Source organism: Scophthalmus maximus, chromosome 16, assembly GCF_022379125.1.
Source record: "Scophthalmus maximus strain ysfricsl-2021 chromosome 16, ASM2237912v1, whole genome shotgun sequence".
NCBI classification, from domain to species: domain Eukaryota; kingdom Metazoa; phylum Chordata; class Actinopteri; order Pleuronectiformes; family Scophthalmidae; genus Scophthalmus; species Scophthalmus maximus.
Window position 1 is genome coordinate 9,483,039 of NC_061530.1, and position 20,191 is coordinate 9,503,229.

The 20,191-nt window shown below is 43.4% G+C and overlaps 2 protein-coding genes and 1 long non-coding RNA gene across 3 annotated transcripts; 1 reads left to right on the forward strand and 2 right to left on the reverse strand.

Annotated features, from left to right (window-relative positions):
• Positions 1 to 87: 87 nt before the first annotated feature.
• On the reverse strand, positions 88 to 9,363 carry LOC118287928. The gene is made up of 5 exons (XM_047327838.1): positions 7,038 to 9,363; positions 6,770 to 6,869; positions 5,103 to 5,796; positions 4,758 to 4,851; positions 88 to 3,983 (listed from the first exon to the last, which is right to left on the reverse strand). The coding sequence occupies exons 1-5, from the start codon at positions 7,060 to 7,062 to the stop codon at positions 3,802 to 3,804; spliced, it is 1,095 nt and encodes a 364-aa protein (XP_047183794.1). The 5' UTR covers positions 7,063 to 9,363; the 3' UTR covers positions 88 to 3,801.
• A 2,275-nt stretch (positions 9,364 to 11,638) lies between these two features.
• On the reverse strand, positions 11,639 to 14,803 carry LOC124849423. The gene is made up of 3 exons (XR_007029834.1): positions 14,008 to 14,803; positions 13,831 to 13,907; positions 11,639 to 11,942 (listed from the first exon to the last, which is right to left on the reverse strand). It is a non-coding gene; the product is annotated as an uncharacterized LOC124849423 (long non-coding RNA).
• Positions 14,804 to 15,789: 986 nt separating this feature from the next.
• LOC118288087 (parvalbumin, thymic) lies at positions 15,790 to 17,283 on the forward strand. Its single transcript, XM_035613872.1, has 4 exons — positions 15,790 to 15,950; positions 16,140 to 16,272; positions 16,408 to 16,517; positions 17,019 to 17,283. The coding sequence occupies exons 1-4, from the start codon at positions 15,890 to 15,892 to the stop codon at positions 17,045 to 17,047; spliced, it is 333 nt and encodes a 110-aa protein (XP_035469765.1). The 5' UTR covers positions 15,790 to 15,889; the 3' UTR covers positions 17,048 to 17,283.
• Positions 17,284 to 20,191: the final 2,908 nt, after the last annotated feature.

Consider the following 20,191-nt stretch of genomic DNA (forward strand, 5'->3'; position numbering starts at 1 on the left):
GGTCTGGACCAAATGTCCACCTCTGCCAGCTGATGCGAGGTGCAATGTGCAGTAAGTGTTGGTTGTAATGAGAATTAGAATCATCAAAGCAGTCATAAAAATGATACGTTTATTTCTATAACCCTTTTCACATACAAAAGTCACAAAGTTCTCTACATGGGCAACGTGCGACATGCAGTAAAAAGATTTGAAAAAAACGTGAACCGCGAAGCCCAACATAATAAGAGCAACACACGTACATAATAGTTACATAAAGTGCATAATAAAAGCAGTTTAACACATAATACATATATACAAAAGTACAGGCCTGGTGCATACCGGTCAGCCAGTCTAAACATGGAATGTCTGTTGATGTTGCCGCAAACCAATTTTTCTACTGGTAAAAAATAAAGTATCGTGCGCAAAGCCTCTAGCCTTGTTATTATCAGATCACTATTTGAGATCAAATTTGACCTAAATGTTGTAGTTTGTAGTAGAATAGAGCTAATTGTCACAGCCCTGAATGGTAATATTCATCATAGTTTACAAACTGATCATATGGTTTGTATGTGAACTATCATTCTTAAGTATCTAGCAGCCTGACTGCAGCTATTTAACTCATGCGGAAAAAAAATAGGTTCAAAATCACTTAGTTACTTGGTGATATTCGTGCAGGTAACCAGCATAATGTGACCATTTAGCACAAGAATCCCCATTTCTTTTTTTTCTCTTTTTTTGGGCCTGATGTAGGCGAGATAGTTGAAAGAATAAGTAAAAGACGCAAACACTGCATTCCAGTTCCTCGTCTATACTCCTTTAATTCCAGGCAGTTAACATGATTTCCATTGTGGCTTATCGGCCTCCCCTGCTTCATTTGAATACAGTCCTCCAGGCCACACCTGAGTGTACAGAAGCAGCAGGACCAGATCTCAGTTAAACTATGTCATTATTAGCTTTTTAACCAGAAATAAAATACTTACATTACATCTGTAACGAGAGGTAAAGATGTAATAATAATATTTGTGTAATGTGAGCTGCTGGGTGCCATCAAACTGTTGTCAAACTAAATTAATATACAAACCTAAGTGACTAAATGGATCACAAGTGACACGATTCACAGTTTTAAATAGTCACCACTACACCCCTTCCCCTCCCACTTTGTCTGTTGGACCTGGGGCCTGAAACACAACTGTTGGCAGTTGGGATTATTGCCCTTTCCTACTGGGATAGATAGTGGACTTTAGTGATAGCGTGGTGGCATGGCTCTGACGTATACTGAAAATTTCATTTTGTTACATTATGTCAGGTTGTATTTTCTGTAGCTAGTTTCTTTAAGCTTTCTAACTCTCCTCTGACCAATTTTTCAAATTTCTATTGCTTTTTAAAAATAAATTACTAATGGTTGCTTTTGCTTCCAAACAATTAACTCGCGATTAAACAGAATTAGTTTCTCTAAGATCTTAAGGATACTTATTTTGATATTGTCACAAAAACTCATCACCGAGTAGTAGTAATAGAAGCAGTACATGTCGGTGGAGCCCAACACAAAAATCTCCCTGTATGCAGACAATGTCTCACTGTATGTATCTGAGTTCTGCGACTTGTATATATTATTAGTATTCTCTGATAATTTTCCGGATCACAAAATCAATATCTCCTAAGCCCCACCTATGCCGATGGAAAGCCTCCAAAATAGAAACGGTTCTTCGGTACCTACATTTCCATCCCACTGGTCCATGTGACCCTTTGTGTACCTGGATATTCAGATTACTCCTCTTTCTGAAATGTCCTCCGTGGTTTATCAAACATGTTAATTCCCCCAACATTAAAGGTGGAGAAAGCAATTCTGGAGGAGGGCTGTCCATATTTGAACTCAACCAAAAAAAGCTGGCAAGAGCTTGTTGTTGAGGTTGTTTTTAAAAAACTAGAGTGACAGAAGAGAGGACTCTCGGTTAGCTGCTAATCTAACAAAAAAAGGATGCACTGCCTGGCATAGCATTTTCAAATATGCATCTGCTGTGCTGGCCAACTGGTGTTTTTAGGTCTTTGTGGTTATTTGCAAATTGTGAGCAAGTGGCAACCCAGCATGACGTCACCCATTGGTTTGTGAATTATTGTTTTGAAGCATTTTGGCTGGCGCCATCTTGGTTTTTTGAAAGCAAATGTAACCATATTTTTTTAGTGGAGGGTGGGTCTGTCTGAGAGCTCGTCGAGAGGACGCCCCAATTCAAAAGGTGCTTTATCATCTATTTTACTCTAAATGAGACCATAATTCACAAAATGCTGTACTGAAGAATTAAAATCCTCAGGAAAATGTGTGCCAAAGTTATAAATCAAGACTTCTTTTTTGCAATCAGTCGCCCTTTGCTGGTCATTCCAGAGAATACATTTTTCAGGCACTTGCATGTTGGCTTCACTTTCCAGCCACCGGGCTCCGGAAAGTGACCGGGTCACCGGGTCGAAAATCTGTCGGCCAAAGCAAATTTGTGGACATTGCTGAAATAAACAGACCAGAGAATGATATGGTAATGATAAAAAACAAATTTTACACACAGCTTAGTAACTAGGCTTCTTGAAACATTGACATTGATGTTCAAATTTTGTGAAGGTGTCAAAACAACAACAACAACATCAACAACAACAATTTACAGATGTGCTGCTCCCAGCTCTTAGAAACAAACATGTTAAGCTTTTTGGTTTGGTGTCCTTGAACAGTGTGTGTGTGTGTGTGTGTGTGTGTGTGTGTGTGTGTGTGTGTGTGTGTGTGTGTGTGTGTGTGTGTGTGTGTTTGTGTTTGCGTGCATGCTTTGGTGCGTGCGTGGCTGCCAGGTTCCCTTTGCTCCTCCAGGTACACTGTATCTAATCAACCAAACCTCGCCAAATGCAGGCTCTCTGTAGAAACACTATCTGTTACTTTGAGTTTGTTCAGTTTCTGCCTCCACTGGCCCTAAAGCCTTACACTGTTTATTTAGCCACAGCCTCTGATAAATTCTGAGCTGAACACACTTCAGTAATGAGGCAGGCAAACAGGGCCTCCACAAGCACGCGTTGTTTGAGCAAAAAAAACAAACTGCGTAAACAAGAATAACCCGCAATGTCTTGAATCCAATGATTTAAACACACGGCACGATGTCAGACACAGAGGACAAATCATAAAAACTCAAGTAAGTTGACATTAGTTATGTCTAGTTATGTTTCATTGCCCAGGCCCAAGGACACAACCTGGCATGAAAAAAAGCAGCTTCCGCAGAGTTCTGCAGCTGGAAAGGTACCAGCATGGTTATCCAATGGGCTGTGTTACCACATCACAGCCAGTGGTCGTGTCCACTGTTAGAGCTGAATGCACTGTCACTGTCCTGCAGCTCTGTGATGTCATGAACAGCAGGTGCTTCGAATCCATTCTGGGCCACAGAGAGAGAGAGATAGAGAGAGAGAGAGAGAGAGACAGAGAGATAGAGAGAGAGAGAGAGAGAGAGAGAGAGAAGCCATTAAAGTCCCTGACTCATCGTAAAAGAGGAGGGAGGTGGGGAGATGAGTTAGAGAGGTGAAGAGGACGTCGATGTGGACGATTAGTCAGTTTTTCCATTAGGCCAAGGCTGGCTGTCTGGAAGAAAAACAAGTGTGGATGTCACATTGGGCCATGGTCACAGTCAGATGGCCTTTGGCTGAAGGCGGTGGGCGGGCGGGTGTGTGTGTGTGTGTGTTTGTGTGTGTGAGAGAGAGAGAGGCTGTGTTTGACTGCCACTGTGTCATAGACATCAGCACCTGCAGCACAGTGTGTGTGTGTGTGTGTGTGTGTGTGTGTGTTTCCGGCTGCCTATCTCACAGCTCAAGGTCTGATGCAGCGACATGGGTGAGGAAGAGGCCGGTTTGAGACGGAAGGTAACGCTGTGGCCTGGACACATCGGTCCAGCTCCGCGTTGGCAGGGAAGGGGCGTGGTGGCCGTCACGCTGAAGACGCGAGCTCCTCTCCAGAGCCGAGAAGTCGTCTTCCCACTCCAGGCCTGCAGGGCGAAAAACCAACCAAGCACACAGTTAGTGACAAGGACCTGCCAACAGTCTGCAGGGTTTAGCAGGACTTACAAACATTAAAGTTAAACACAGCAGTTACATTTAAAGAAGGTGTCACGCCCAGATCTTGTAATATTGTCAGAGGCCTTTTTGAAATAGATAACACAGTGACACGTAAAAGTCCTTACTTTTTATTTTCCACATATTCAGATATGTTTTATTGTGAAAATATTGTCTTTTTTATCAATATATTCTTTTTACTTAGCTACAACTGTAATGTGTAAACCTGATACAACCAGAAATACATTACAACATTAAAGGTAGATGCTCATTTCATTATAAGATACTGGCAGGAATTAGCAACCAGTGACTCCCAGGGAGGAATCAAATCAAAGTTTCGCATGTGGAAAATGTATAGCGACTTTCAGTGTCACAAATCAAAAGTAAAGTAAGTTATTCATTGCGGAAAAATTGAATTTGATCACATCATTACATTAATGTGGTTTAATCCATAACGATCCCTCATATTTTATGAGATTACCTTAATCTGTAAAGTTACTAGTGACTACAAAAAAACATTTATGTGCTAGAATAAAAAGGGCAACATATTACTACGGAACAGAAGTATACATCTGTATGAAATGAAAGTACCTCAAGGTATTTGAGTAAATGTACTTTTCTACCACTGCACAAAAAAATTCCAATAAGTGCACACAAATTGTCGTTAAAGAGATAAAAACGTGTTAAACAGTTGGTATGTTGTGTACCACTGTCTTCGTATGTGACATCTGGCAGGTCGCAGGCAGAGCTGCTTGGCAGAGATGTGAGGGGCTCAGAGCGCAGCTGCGCGGTGGGACTCTCCTGGGAAGAACAACAGTGGAAACCAAGGAGTTTTGGATCAAAGCCTTGATTTCAACTCCAACCAGTCATCTAAGTATTGAATTAATCCAAATCAAATTCTAACATTTACCCCTTAAAGCCCCTGGAAACTTGGTTTGAAACCAATTGCGTTTCTCCATAACAATTCATATTCACGACTAAAAAAAATTGATATTTTCTGGGAGGCCCGAAGCAACCAAGCTACAGTAATCATGACAACAGGAGCTCAGTACCTGATCGAACAGGTAGACTATGACATCATCATTGAAGGACACGCTCCTCCTCATTTTCACGTCCCCGTCCCGTCCAGGCGACTCTCCTGGATGGTTGTAGTTCTGACAGGGTTTTAAAAGACTTTTGAGAGTGAGCATGTTAAAATTCTCTCCGGGAGCCGCTTCACCGTGATCGTCCTCAGAGTTATTGTTGAGATCGGCGAGCGACTGGGCATTTTTCAAATTCCTTGACACATTGTTTTTATTGCTGATGCGGTTACCAGCATTCTCTTTGAGTGTCCTGCGATCACGAGTGGAGCGAATTTCCCCAAAAGGTCGCGGCTGTATGTCCTCGTCACAGAAAATGATAGACCTATTTGGGCGATCCATTGTAAAAGTGTGCTGCTGGGAAGCCAAATTCACATTCCTTGTGATCAAGGTGAAAACGTCCCGTGGGTTTAAGATAAGTCTTGTCCACGGTGCCTCCTCTGGAAACTCGGGGACAGAAGAGTTCCCCAGAGGACGGCAGAACTGCGCTGAGAGAGAAAAGGATGATGGCCGTGTTACAGAGCTCGATCTGCAGTCAGTGTCCCTCCACAAGTCACGAAGTGCACTTCCTCTGTGCTTATGGATACGGAAGCACGTGGTCGGCTGCAGCTTCTCGTCAGCCGCCATCATCTGACCTGAAGGTAGCCAGAACTGGAGTTCTTCACCCCTGTGTGAAGGATTCACAATGACGCGGTTATCTCAGTGGCTTTAGTTTGATTGGGTTCATCGTCCTGTGATGAACAAGTAAAGGACAGCAAGCTATTTTTTTTGGACAACATTCAAACATTCTTGCAGGTTATAACGAAACCTCGAGTTTGTCCATGTTTAGTTAGACATAAAAAACCAAAGGTGAACAGTCAACTTTCAGTTTGGAAACATCACAATTTGCAGTCTTTGCCAAGCTCTCCCTGTTGTTGACAGTGTCTGTAAACCTGGGATGATCACTGAGACATACATAATGCTGGGGCACTTTGACCTCAGAGGATATTTAGGCATTGTGCAAAGATGATGTCCTCATACATACAAATAGAATTTTTATATCTTTTTATTTGAATCCACTAGGTCAGCTGCAGTGCACAGACAGCCCCTCGGAGTCTGTTAACAACAGAGTGTACCAAAAACTGATTCATCAGCATTTGCCCACTGGACAAATGCATGCGTGCACACAAACACATGCATTATTTGGCCCTTTCCCTCCTGAGCTTGAATAAATATCGGGGCTCATCCATCTGCGGAGGCAAAGACGCAATAGGAAACTTTCAACCCTCTGCAGTAACCAGGCAACTATGACTCAGGAAAGGAAGGGAGGAGCTGACTCACAGCAGCAGTGACGTAAAGGATGTAACAGGACACACACACACACACACCACTGTACGGTCTCACACACACACGTGAACACACATGTATTCAGTAGGCCATGAAGCCAATAATCGGCACTGTTTGAGGTAAATTAACACCACACTGTGTAACAGGTGGAGGGGCTCAACGGAGGACAGACTATAAGACCACACAGTCCAAACAGGAACAGCACCTCTCAGGTCCCACCACGTCCAGAGAGAGGGACAGAAAAAACACATCTGACCTTCATGGTCTCCGTGTGGACAGACCATCAATCACAGTAACAGAAATCAAAATGATACCGTTTCTCCCTTCCTTCGCCGCCGCATCTCCTTCTGCAGAGCCAGTTCAAACCGTCCAGTGAAAAGACCAGCGTGACTTCACCCCTGAGGACGTCTAACTCTGCAGGAATAAAGAGAGAGGAACTTGGTTATCAACTGGTACGCCTCGCTTCCAAAATCTTGCTGCATCACGATGCTGCTGCTGCTGCAAAAAAGGTGTTGCAACATGTTTCATCTCTCCGCGTCCACCACGCGTGACACCAGCACATTCGCATTCACGTCCTCCTACCTTGCACTCTGTGAGCCCCACTCATTCCCCCGGCTGCAACCGCACGACAGAACGCTCATCGGGGGCAACGGGAGGCGCACACTAAAACATATGGACAGAGAGAGCAGACAGAGAGATGCACAGGAAAAGCAGGGACTGAATGAAGTAGGGGGGGTGGGGGTGTAAATGAGGGGAGTACATCACAGGGTGGGTGAAAGGAGAGTGAATGAAGGTGACGGAGAGGATGAGATGCGAGGACAGAGGAAGGACAAATATCTCACATGTACAGCACACTCCCAGGAGGCTGCAGGACTCTCAGCAGCAGCAGCCGAGTGCAAGACGGGGATCCATAACTTATCTGCTCTCATGTATCACGGCTGTCTCTCAGATACAATAGAGAGTAACTGCTGTGCGGATGGCACTGACACATTCAGGCAACCGCATTACTGTACGTTATTCTGAATAGATCACCCATATTCACGCAATAGACTGACAGATTTTGTTGCTTAATGAATTATCAATGTGCCATGCTCACACTCGATGTCCACAAAGGGCACCTCTGTTTGACGTGGACATATCAAATGAAAAAGTCTGTCACAAGACCTCAACAATTTAAACAGTTAAATTTGACTTTCATATTCATCATACTGTAGCATGGCACCGGCCAGACTGTACACACTTCTATTCTTTAGGTTCGGTGCTTACAAACATTCCATTTGTAATTTTAATAAAGGATACAGCATCAATGTACCTCAGCCTTAATTTGATTAGTTTTACATCAATATAGAAAGAGCTGTGCGAGAGATATTGCCTTTTAAACTTTAGTGTATATATACTCGCCCTTCTATTCTGTCACACAAGCTGCATCAGTGAACATTAGCTACTCCTAGTGGTTACAGGCAGAACAGCAGGTATTAGTGAGGCACCAAGCTAAATGTGAACTGCTGTAGTTCTCCTCCTGCAGTTTGTTCTGAGGCTGTCCAAAAAAAACATATGGCTCAGAAACATCAGACTGCCACTGATGTAGCTATAATAACTTTTAATGATAGATGATTAATTGCTTCTTCTGCTTGGTCATTACTACCTCTATAAATATAACTACTATCATGGCTACTACTGTAACTGTACATGCTCATTCATTTATGCTGCAATGTCATTCATCCATCATCGTTGCTGCTGCTGTCGCCGTCATCATGCAAATTCCAGGCAATATTAGGAAAGTGCTGCTGGTAAAGTCCTCCCCCTGGCAACAAAATCACTGATGCTGGAGTTCTGCTTTACACACCCAGGCAGCATCGGGATGTTGTTCCCAGGAGGCGACGACGTCACCACCATTCAGTCCATCTCCGGTTACACAGATGGGGGATATGAAAGTGAGGCGATGAAGAAGCAAGTAGAGCTAATTAAAAAATGGGAAAAGAGACACAGAGATGGACAGATGGTGTTTCCAATCAGAATTCCTGTCTTCATCCTTGTTTTTTGCTTTTTGATAACTTCACCCCTCCGCTCTCTTTGTTCCTATTCCTAGCATCATGTCACCCAGCAGCCCACCCATTCACCCATATTGGGTCAGAAAGGGCACCCTGACTGCCTGTAGTACAGTGTTTCAGTATAGTCAACTGTTTTTTCACTGGACTTAGCATTACACGTGAGGATGTGATACAGCCGCGGAGCTGAAAGCCTCCTTGCTGGAACAAAATGTGAGCTTGTTCCGGCCTGTTTCAACTTCTATTTTCACATTGGCCTGTATGATTGATGAGTCCCATCTGAGTTTCTCATAATCGGATATCTCGACAACTTGCGCATCTAAATGTCAGATGAATGAGTGACAGGTCTTTGGTTTCAGGGCCTCTGTGAAAAGGAAGCTGAGGAAGCCTCCCAGTTGTATTTTATTATCTGATGTAGTTTATTTAAGCAGGGTGAGGCACTGGATATATCTTCTCCACTGATCTGCTCTGCTCCTTCTGCCAAAGGTATGCCGAAAGCCAACAAGTCGGCTGAACTGCTTTTCCAATTTCTCCCCATGACAAAACAGAAATTACTCAGGTCCATAAATCCCTGCATCATCGAGGGGAACCTGACCCCGAGCACCAGCAGGTGAACTAGTAACAAGAATGTGTCTGTTGTAGCAAAGAGGGTGAGAACAAGCCTTGGCGCCGAGGTGACACCTCAGCCTGAATGTTTTAATTAATTGGTCTGGGCTTGCTGTTTTCTACTGGTCCGATAGACTTGAAATGTGCACTGTCCATGCCAAAAGAACTGCGCAACTATCCTTTTACACTGCAGGCGCAGAATCATCATATCCAGCCGGCAGACGGCAAGTGACACCTAACAATCCGTGAGAGGGGGGTAATTGGAGCTCATTGGGCTTATTCTGAGCATGCCAAATACACCATGCTCAAAGCCTGAAGAGGAGCATATGGAGGCTCCTGTCTCCAAAGACACTGTCAGACGCCAGTGGAATGGGGCACCGCAAAGCCCTGCGGGTAATATGGGAAAAGGAACTATCCAGTCAAGACGCTGGTAGCACTGTTTGCAGCCTTTATTTGGACACAGCAGGGTCTCACGGCTGCAGAGGAGAGTGGCTGCGAGGCGGGGGGGAATGCGATACTACAATATCAACATATCAGAGAGGCAAATATGTCACTGATATGCAGACATTTGTTCAAGGAGTGCGGCTTCAGCATCAATAAAACTAGCTCACTCTGTCGTTAACGAGTAAAAGGACATTTTCGAAATGACAGACTAATTTGTTACACAGCAGCAGTGCCACATGTGCCATCATGCCACAAACTCCCTTTGTGGAGAGGGACTGTTTTCTCTCAGGCGGAAGATTAAAGGGTCTTAAAAGTGTTTGCTGACAGAGTGTCTTTAATATGATGACATAAATGTGTAATCCATCTCAGATCACTGGCTGAGTATTAATGAGCCTCTGTTGACAGCAGTACACCTGCTCTTCCCCAGTCCAGACAGAGCCTGGACAAGCACCAAGGGTGCTACCATATTTGGGAGAAGCGTGTGTGTGTGTGTGTGAGACTGTGAAGAGAGGGACAGTGTGTATTTGTATTAAAAGTTGCAACGAGATGGACATAGGAGTAGAGGAAACTACCGTTAATATGCGTACTTTAAAGCTCTCATTGGCATGGATTTTTTTTTCAGCTGAGACATTTTGAGTGTAAACAACTTCCATTGTACACAACTTCCTTAGTTCTGCAAAATATAAAGGACGTCTAAACTTTATTTTAAAAGAAGAAAAAAAATCTAAACTATATTAATGTAAAAATGAACAAGTAAGTAAGATATTTCTTTTTCCAGTGTTATACGCCAAGATTTCCAAATAAAGGCCTCCGCAACATTCAGTAGCTACACATACCCTGCCGGTAAGCGTTGCTGGACATGAGTATGGATGTATGTGTGTGGCAAATTCATTGTTTTTGCTTCATATCCGAGAATATACAATCAAATCATCGACACAATAACTAAAAGCAGAAATGTTATTCTGCCGTGTGTCGTTGCAGATGTCTACCACTGGATGGCAGCAGAGTGGGGGGGAGTCAGCCTCAGTACGGTAATATGGCTTCGCACACAATCACAAACTGAGTTACTATAATGTTGAAGGGTCAGAGAAAACACCTCCACCATTAGGATCTTCCACATTAGTGTTACTGAACATGCATCATGGGCCATGACAGACAGCTGCTTTTGTCAGTAAACCAGTATGTCGACCTGGGACTAAAACCAGTGGAGAAAGGCCTGTGCCTGTCCGTCAATTGTATGTGCCATTTAAAGGTTGAGCAATATGTGCGACAGCTAATGTAAACACCTACCTCATCCCGTCCTAAATCAAACCACAGCTGACGGAGCAGCTAAGCGGCGCAATAAATTGATATTTCAGCAACAAAATGAATTCAACACAAAGTTGCCGCACACTCACGCACAAGTGAGGAGGAAGTTACTTGTCGGGACTGCTTGCAGGCAATAAACGTCAGGAAAAGTGTTGAAAAGCATCACTGCGACCTCTGACCTGGACAAACGCGCACATGCACGCAAACTGGAACATGCCCGGGCCGAGACAGCTGTGGGCCTGCTCGACTGGTTGAAAGTGTTTATGGAGAGGAGCTGAGATTGAGCACTCGTTGACAGAGCTCTCATTTACGCACACATGCACACAACCCTGATCAGATAAGAGCAGATCTGTTTCAGTGGCTAATCTTACATATGACGAGGGGGCCTGCGGCATTGAAATATTCATATTTGCCTTTATTTGGGAGTCGGGGCTCTACCCGGGGGTATATCACACTACCTCATACTATAGGGACAGAAAACGGGACACTATGTTTTCACGCTTAACCGATACTTTTATTTGGAGATTTGGACTCTTGTACGACTCTTGTACGGCTGTTCAAAAGGAAATTTACTTTGGGGCAAGGTCTCAGCTTGTCAGTATATCAGTATTTATTGTTCTATGTCCTGTACATCCATCTGTCCAATTAATCCAGCCCCATGCCTCTATCTCCAACACCACTATCTTTGCTATAACCAACCACCCTCCGCTCCTCGGAGATGTCCGAGGGAGTCCCTGAGTCCCGCCCTCCCCTCCCAAACCCAATAGCCTCCTCCCCCTGTCCTGTCTCAGAACGAATCCCTCTCTTGGGCCCTAAGATGGCTGGTAGTCACCCCGATCCTGTTGCACAGCAGCAACCACATTTAAGTCAAAAATGTAATGAGTCAGTTTTGTCCCTTAGTTACGGTAACTAAACAGATGAGAAACAGATCGGCCCGGGGCTGAAGGCACGGAACAGCTAGATCTCAATGCATTTAACAAGCATCTCATCTTTGCAGTTAATCTCGCAGGGTGAGGAGGATCATCTTCCCTCCGGGGCTCGAGTGACCACAACAGCAGATTATTGCTGTCCTCCAGCAAGCCTGCGAAATAAAAGCTGATGAGTGTTTTTCCATGTTGAGGGAAACAAATAAGCATTATTCCCTAATGACAAAATATCCCATGAGTAGATGGAAGTTTGTCCTCAGATACTTTCGGAGAACCAAAAGTTATAGCTAACACTTCTGCTGTCATGTTTTTTCCCAATCAGCAGGTCTTTTTTTGTCTCAAGACTGAAAATCTTTACACTTTTTAGATCATATCTGTATCCAGTTATCTGGTTGTTAGCTGCAGACCTAGCTCTTCAAAAGGCTATTGTACTTTTACTTGTAGTTGAGTACACCAAAGTTTTCATACTCTCACAGTTCTGCAGTGATATTTTCATAAGCCAAAATCGTCAGGCAGGTTGGACCACTATGGATGCAAGGCCCACTTGTATCTTACAACCAATTAATTTCATGTGAAACATCATTTTCTCTATGGGACATCTTGTATTTGCCCAACTGGTGTTGTCCAGTGTGAGCACAGCACAGTAGACGTTGATATGAAGGGGGAAATTCGGATTCCGACTCTGTTATGGCAGTATCTTAGCAAAGTTTTGTCGATTTTTTGTGCTTATTTTAGTCAACTGAAAAGCAACACCATGCTCAATGTAGCTATGGGCCCATATAAATACACTATACTGTGCTGTAGAATAAATACCGTAGTTGCACGTGCAGACAAACACAAACTCCCACACATCCTGTCCTGAGCGATTTGTGTCAAACCGCAGTGGAGCAGTAAAGAGGACACGCGTGCACAGACACATTGAGTGCCACGGGAGACAGCACGTCGAAAGGCCGGTGCCAAAACAGAAGAGTGAGACAAAACTCTCAGTGAAGACCGGGGGGGGGGGGGGGGGGGGGGGGGGGCGGGTAATGGTGGGTGGAGCTTCGAGTGTGTGCTGGATGGGTTATCCTGGCCGAATCTGAGAGTGTTACTGGCATGCCCACCCCACAGCTGGTCAGATAGAAATAGCTGAAGCGGTAACTGAGCCCGGGGAAAACGGAGGAGCAGTCACTTTCTGCTGGGATGCATGGATGAACAGGGTGTCTCTCTCTCTCTCTCTCTCTCTCTCTCTCTCTCTCTCTGCCTGAGAAGCCAAACGTGTCGGACATTTCTGAGTCTTAAAGGTTTAGTTTGTCATGCAGCGGGACATTAAATCTATAAAACAATTTGTCTGAATTAAATTGGCTTCCATGATAATCTGTTTCTTCTGAGGGCATGACACCGAGTGACTGCCTGATATCTGACACATGCTTCTCCAGACATATCTTACATTTATTCTGTGTCCACACAGGGAAGGTTAAGGGTCAATATAAGAGCGTCAGACCGATGAGTGGTTTCCTCGTGTAGGGCCTGTTCAAAAATCTAGTTTAGATATGGAGGTTTGAGCAATAATGATGCAACATCATTTGCAAAAACGCATAGATAAAAAGAAATAGATACCGATTAGTTGGTGATATAGTCTGTGTATGCATGTGTGCATGTGGCATGCACCAATTATCACGAGAATTGTAAATCCTACACGTTTTTCTGCAAACAATATGTTTTTTTTAAATTCCAGTGAGAATCTTCAAAATTGGTGCCTTATCCTTTTAAAATTTTAGCAGTATAAATTATAAAGCCCATCAATCGTTATGGTTGTTTATTACAAATAGTAAACAATTAAAAAATAAATTACCAAATTATGACTGATACCACAGGGAGAAAACTATTCTGTAAACCCAATCGTGTATAAAGTTTACTTTATAGGGATACATTCCCAGATAAGATCTGTATCAACATAGCATAGATACACAGACATGTGCAAATCAGTTCAGCACAAAACAAGACTGTGTGCAGTGCTAACAGAATACAAAAGAACCTTAAATTGTGTAAAGTGCAACCCACCGTCGGTTTGTGTAATACCTACACCTGTCGGCTTCCATGCCTCGTGCTGGCTGTGCTCCATATTTTGTCATCGCAAACTGAAGAATGAATTAGGAAAGTGTGTATTTCAAGTCAAAGTACAAAAATCCAGAAACCAGTCCAAGTTCAGAAAGTCCAAAAACTGATTTGTATACTCACAAAATGCCCGATTTATCTTCAGCTTGTCCCAGTCGCACATCAGGCCACTCCCTGGTAAGTTTGCTGACACAGGGACAACACTGATCTCAGGTGCAAGAGAATGGGAAAAAGAAAAGCATTCCCATTCTACGCAGATCTGTGGATTGATCCTCCCTGCTCTCCTGTTCTCTACAGCTGCTCGTACCTGTGAAGAAAACAACCGCCGATTGAAACAAACTTCCCCAAATCACTACGTGCAAAAGACCATCGCCCCATCCCTATCCATCTTTCTCTGTGTCTGTCCTTTCCTCTCTGTCCCATCCCCCTCTTCCTCCTCTCATCCACCACTCCATCACGCAGGAAGCCTGGTCTTCCTGAAAATAAGCATTTGAGCACTGGAGAGGGACAAGGCAGAGGGGGGGCAAGAGCGCGAGGGGTAACAGAGGATGTTTTTGTCGTTCCTCTGCCTCTCTGGTTGCCGCAGGCCTCACTGTGTAGTCCATCCTGAGGAAGCTGGACCCACGTCACCCTGGCCCGGCTCTGGGCCCACACGTGCTGCCTGGCAGGGCTGGTGTGACCCTCTCACTCACACATGGGAGCTACAAAAACTGGGCTGGAAAACACTGCTTTTCCAATTCTAAAAGGCACAGCAAGCAGGATGAAGTCAACGTGAAATCACAAGGACTTGTTTTTAGTTACACAAAAAAAGAAAATAATAGAATTTCCTGAATAATAGTTGCAATTTGCCAAAGCACCTGCAATTGTTAGAGCTGCTCAGCAAGTGAGTCCCATTGAAAAATGGTACACAATGGAACAAGTAGACTAAGAGTGACTAACAAATATAGCACACTCGTACACTCATTTGACAACCGCGGTGTTTATATGCTAAATGTGGCATGGCTGTGAGTGGAGACATTCCCGTGAAGCGCAGCCTGAAAGTGACAGGGGCCGTAATAACAGGATGTTTACAGCCTGCGGAAACACTGCCAGGGCCGACCACCGGCAGGCAGCGACTGCAGCTGGAAGCTTGAGCAAAAAGGGAAATGCAGGCCAGCCAGCGTCCTTCCAGGTGGCCAAATATAATCTCACCGACCACTGGGGTTTTTTTACAGGCAGACACAATCCGACTGGGGTCAATTTAGGCAGATTTAGATTCACCGTGACCTCTGACCCGCCGCAGAAATAAAGCTTTGAAACACACTTGTCCCTTTCTATTGTCTCTGACAAAACAAAACCAGTGATGAAATGATGAAACACACTCATTCAGAAAATGGGTATGTCAACATTTTTGTGACATCTGCGTCGCTAAACATGTGCCATATGTCCAGAATGTTATTGTTACTCCACAGTAATACAAAAGGACCCAACATCTAAAGTGTGTGAAGTTTCACTTCAGCTTTTAGTGACTTTTAAGTGAAAATGCTATTATTATAGTAAATAATATGGCCTAATTTGATCCTACTGTACAGTGTTGTTACTCTACTCTGCACTTGCTGTTTTGATCATTACAAATTATGATGATATACAAGGTATACTGTCTCTCACATCACATAGATCAATGAAAAGGATTTTTATTTTTGTCTCAGTCTTGACTGTCTCTCTCATTTGGAAACCGACATGTCTTGGACTCGACTAGTCCTGGTCATTCGACAAAGGTGGTCTTGACTACAGCACCAATACACACACAGAGACACACACACACAGACACACACACACACACACACACACACACAATGGCTCAAGTGGTCAGCTGCAGGTGACAGCAGACAGAAGGACACTGGTGGTTTCTGACACTGGCTGCTGAAGCCCATTCACAGCCACCAGTTGTTTCTCTCTGCCCGTCAGTGGCCACATATTACATCAGGCTGCAACATCCACCACAACAGACTCTCCACGCACGACCATGGCCGTGACCGACTTTCTAGCAGCTTCAGACGTCACTTTGGCTATTAATGCTTGTAAAGGTGAGGGGGGCGATTGTGTTTGGGTAATATATAAAGTATTTGGGTTATTTTCCAGTGTACCTTTGTGTCTGTATTTCACCATTTAGTTACCTGATACTTGCAGGACAGTGACGCAAGTTGTTGCCTGTTGGGCATCATCATTTAAATTCACTGGACCTGATCAAGTGTTATCTGTCGTCTTACTTCCAGCAAAGGATTCCTTTAGCCCGAAGACGTTTTTCAAAACAGTGGGTTTGTCCAAGAAAAGTCCAAAAGAGATCGAGAGGGTCTTTAAGATTTTGGACCAGGACAAAAGTGGCTTCATTGAACAGGATGAGTTACAGTTGAGTTTAATGCAAAAAAATAACACTTCTGTTCCCTGCTCATGTATCAAGCTGCATTTCACCAAACTGTTGGTAGTTTTCTGAGAACAGCAAATGTTTTCTCACTGTGCTGTCACCTCCCTGCTCTCCATCAGACTGTTCCTGCAGAACTTCGCCAAGGGAGCGAGGCCCCTGACCGCTGCTGAGACCAGAGCTTTCCTCATGGAGGGCGACTCCGATGGAGACGGGAAGATCGGCTGGGAAGGTACAGGCAGTTCTGATGGGTGCTGAACTGTAGGTGCTGCGTTGTGTTTCCTGTTGCGTTGTCAGGAAAAGGAGTACAGCAGCAGAGGTGCATGAGGTCACACTTAAGGAAAATGTGAAGAATAAGACACATTTGTTGTGCTACTTACTGCTACTTAGGGTAAAAATAGCATAAAAATAACCTTATATTTCACTCAGTAATGTGTTATTTTGATATATTTTGAATAAGCCTCTTATTGGTGGATCAAAGACCATACATTCATCTCCCGTCAACGCTCTTTCTTCCCTGTACGCTGTCTTTCACTTCGTTGCCGGGCAACTGAAGGCGAGGTACAACAATCGCCTCCTACAATGTGTCACTGCCAGTTACACACTTAAGTATGTTCGGTCATGTTTAAGGGTGTCGATGGATGAAGGAAGTTGCTTTTTTTATCAGATAATTTTGCATGAAATGAATCTACGTCTATGTCCAAGAATCATATTCTTCCTTTTTTTGTTTCAGAGTTTTCTGCGCTGGTCAAGTCTACATAAGGTGATGATCTCAGGACGGACCTGTTTTTTAATAATGTTTACTAGCTACAGTAAATCTCATGGACTCACCCAGGGATCCTTTGTGTTTAGAGCCATAGAAGAAAACATGTCATAGTTTAAATGAGAGATAATGTAATACAGTAATTGATGTAAAACACAAATTCACTCTTGCCTCTCTGCTATGATTCTTTCCCTGCCAGAAGAGTTTGCCAATAAACTTCACAATTGAACATTAATCAGTTTTTTGTTGTTGTTGTTGTTGTTTTCAATCTTTCATCCAGCAAAAGCATTGTCAAGATGAGCTGGGTTCTTTCTCGTGATATGATATATAACACCGAGCACTGGGAGAGGTCCAGCTGTTACAGGGGCCGGCCCGGGGTTGCACTTTAGTTTCTCCCTGAGCAATGAGTAACATGAGCAACTTTCCCCCAGTGCAAATTAAGTGTTTGTCATTCTGGCAACCTCACTTTGACAACTGAAATGAAATAATGAGGTATGAATTATGTGTTTACACTTGGACAACATGTACACAACATTTAGCGCACTTAATATATGCATATTATTTACTAGGCTATTTTATTATTTACATCCATAAAACTTACAATAAGGTAGAATGTAGCACCATGTGCCAGGATATACTGTTATATCACTGTGGATATTAAAACTGTTTAATGTGATTTGAACTCCCACGACTTTCATTCAATTAACTTGGCAATTTGATTTGAAAGGACTTTTTTTTTCTTTTTACATTCGTTCAACTTGCTCTTGTGGTAAATGACAGAAGTGCAGTATTCAATGGATCCAAACCAGTCACCGTCCAGTTTCTTTAGCACCGCAGTCCCAACCACTGTGCAGACTTGAAAGGTTTATTGGTGTGATTGCTGACTTGGGGGGGGGGGGGGTGCCACACACAGAAATGAGGTCATCAAATGAGTAAACAGCGTTAGGAGAAACTGGGTGGCTGGCAGAGCTTCAGCTGTGTTGGCCCGAGGAGGCTGAGAACTTACAGTGACCCAGAGGAGCCCTGGGACAGGATAAAGTATCTGGGCCAGAACATTTACAGGACTTCTTATCTATGAGGCATATTTAATTTCTCTCAGTGGAATATGGGTCATTCAATTCTATTTCTGCTGCTGCATGGCAGAAGAAACTCCTGCTCTCTGGTGGAGATTTAGAGACATGCACTTAATTCCTTGTCATAAAGAGAAGGGGAAAAAATAACATTTGTTCAACCTCAAGCGTCTTATCATGATACAAAAACGTTTAATGTGGTAGCTGATTTCTTATGACGTAATGTGTCTATTACTCATTGATGTGTGGTAGAGGTATTTGTTGTTTATCTGTCTAGCCTTTCAGATGTAAAATTCAGAATATGATGGAAGATAGCGTCCCTTTCTTTCTCCAATTGCAGAGGTCCATAGCCCTGCTTGGTGGGTTTCATCCCTGCTGTGAGATATTTGTAATTGAATCCTGATATTGAAGAGGGGCAGAAATAGTTACAGTGTCTATGGCTGAGTCATTTGAGGTGAGAGACCTCATTTAGCCACGGCAAATGTTACAGGCCAAAGATTTGTTTAACCTGACTTTTAATAAGATCTGGCATGAAGAGGAAGCAACGATAATTGAACTAAGGGAACAAAAGGCCTGTACCCTGGCTGGCTGGGGAGAGAACACACACAAGACCACTGAAGTGAAGAAAGTGACAAAATGTGTATTCATTGTTATATAAGTAGGTGGAAAGCTGAAGGATTTTGGTTTTATCAATAGATGTGCACAAAAAAAATCTAGCATGTATCTCAATACATACTCCACCCAATAATAGTCATGGGGGCATCTCAATACTGCCACCTGTCGTATGAAAGACACGCGACAGCTTGCGGGCCACACGGCAGCAGTTATGGGCATGGAAGGACCTCCGGGCCAGTTCCTCATTTAATTCAATTGTCCCGAGTAATGTGAGAGCCGTTCTTGCGCAACCACGCGGCGCTGCTCGGAGGTGTTAAGATGAAGATGATGACATGATGTCAGCTGTCGGAGTGTCCTAAAATATCCTCCCAATAAGGGAAATGGCCAACCTCACGTGGAATCTGTACTAATGAATCAAAGCATTTGATTTGATTGTGGGTTTGATTCATTGTGACAGAAGAGCTCAGATAGCCTATCTCTCTCTGTGTGTGTGTGTGTGTGTGTGTGTGTGTGTTGCCACTTTATGCAAGTCCAATTTTTCCAATTTTCCGTTTGCAGACCACCACAGTTGGTAAAACGAGCTCCACGCAGTCGCATAAAAAATTGATGGTTATTAAAAATCAATTAATGAATCAATTAATCAATTATCACACAAAGATGTGTGTATCTGTATGTGTGTGTGTGGGGGGGGGGGGGGCATCGACATCGCATCAATCAGAACAACTAGACTTCTCTGACATTGGAATGCACGGCACAGTTATTGCAGACATTTTACGCACGCCAATTACGCGTATAGGCTCGTTTTCATTGCTGTGGGTCATTGCTCACCACTGTAGAAGTACACAGTCAGAACAAATCATGATTTGCTACAGGATCCATCCATTCATACTTACACTTGGTTTCATTCATCATTTCTTTCTTTAGGAAGTGTCATGGGATAAAATATTAATTATGATAAGACAGACTCATTTTGCAAAAAAGTATAAACAATATATATCTATATATCAAGTATATTTTACTTGTTGTCACAAGAATCCAAAGAAAAATGACATTTAAAAATCATATCCAGTGTTTAAACTACTGACACTTAGTGTCTGCGTGAAATGAGGTTGACAGCAACAAAGCTAAAGCACTGTCAATGTTGCACAAACCTGACCTTTACAAGATAAAGCTCCTGTAATAACTTATACTGTACATATGATGATTCATAATGACAGTCGCACACAATGTAAAAGTCCACCTCATTCACTGGGATTGTGCTCTGCAGGGTTGAGCAGATCACAACTACTTGGCCACAGAGTATGTTTCACCCAAATCAGCAGCGTATATTATTAGCCATATGTAATATCAAGCACTTCTGCATAGGCCTACACCTACCATTTAAGCATCTTCATTTATGTAGATATAAATAGAACCGCTCTGTCTACTAGACACATTTTTTGGACCAACTGCTTTGAC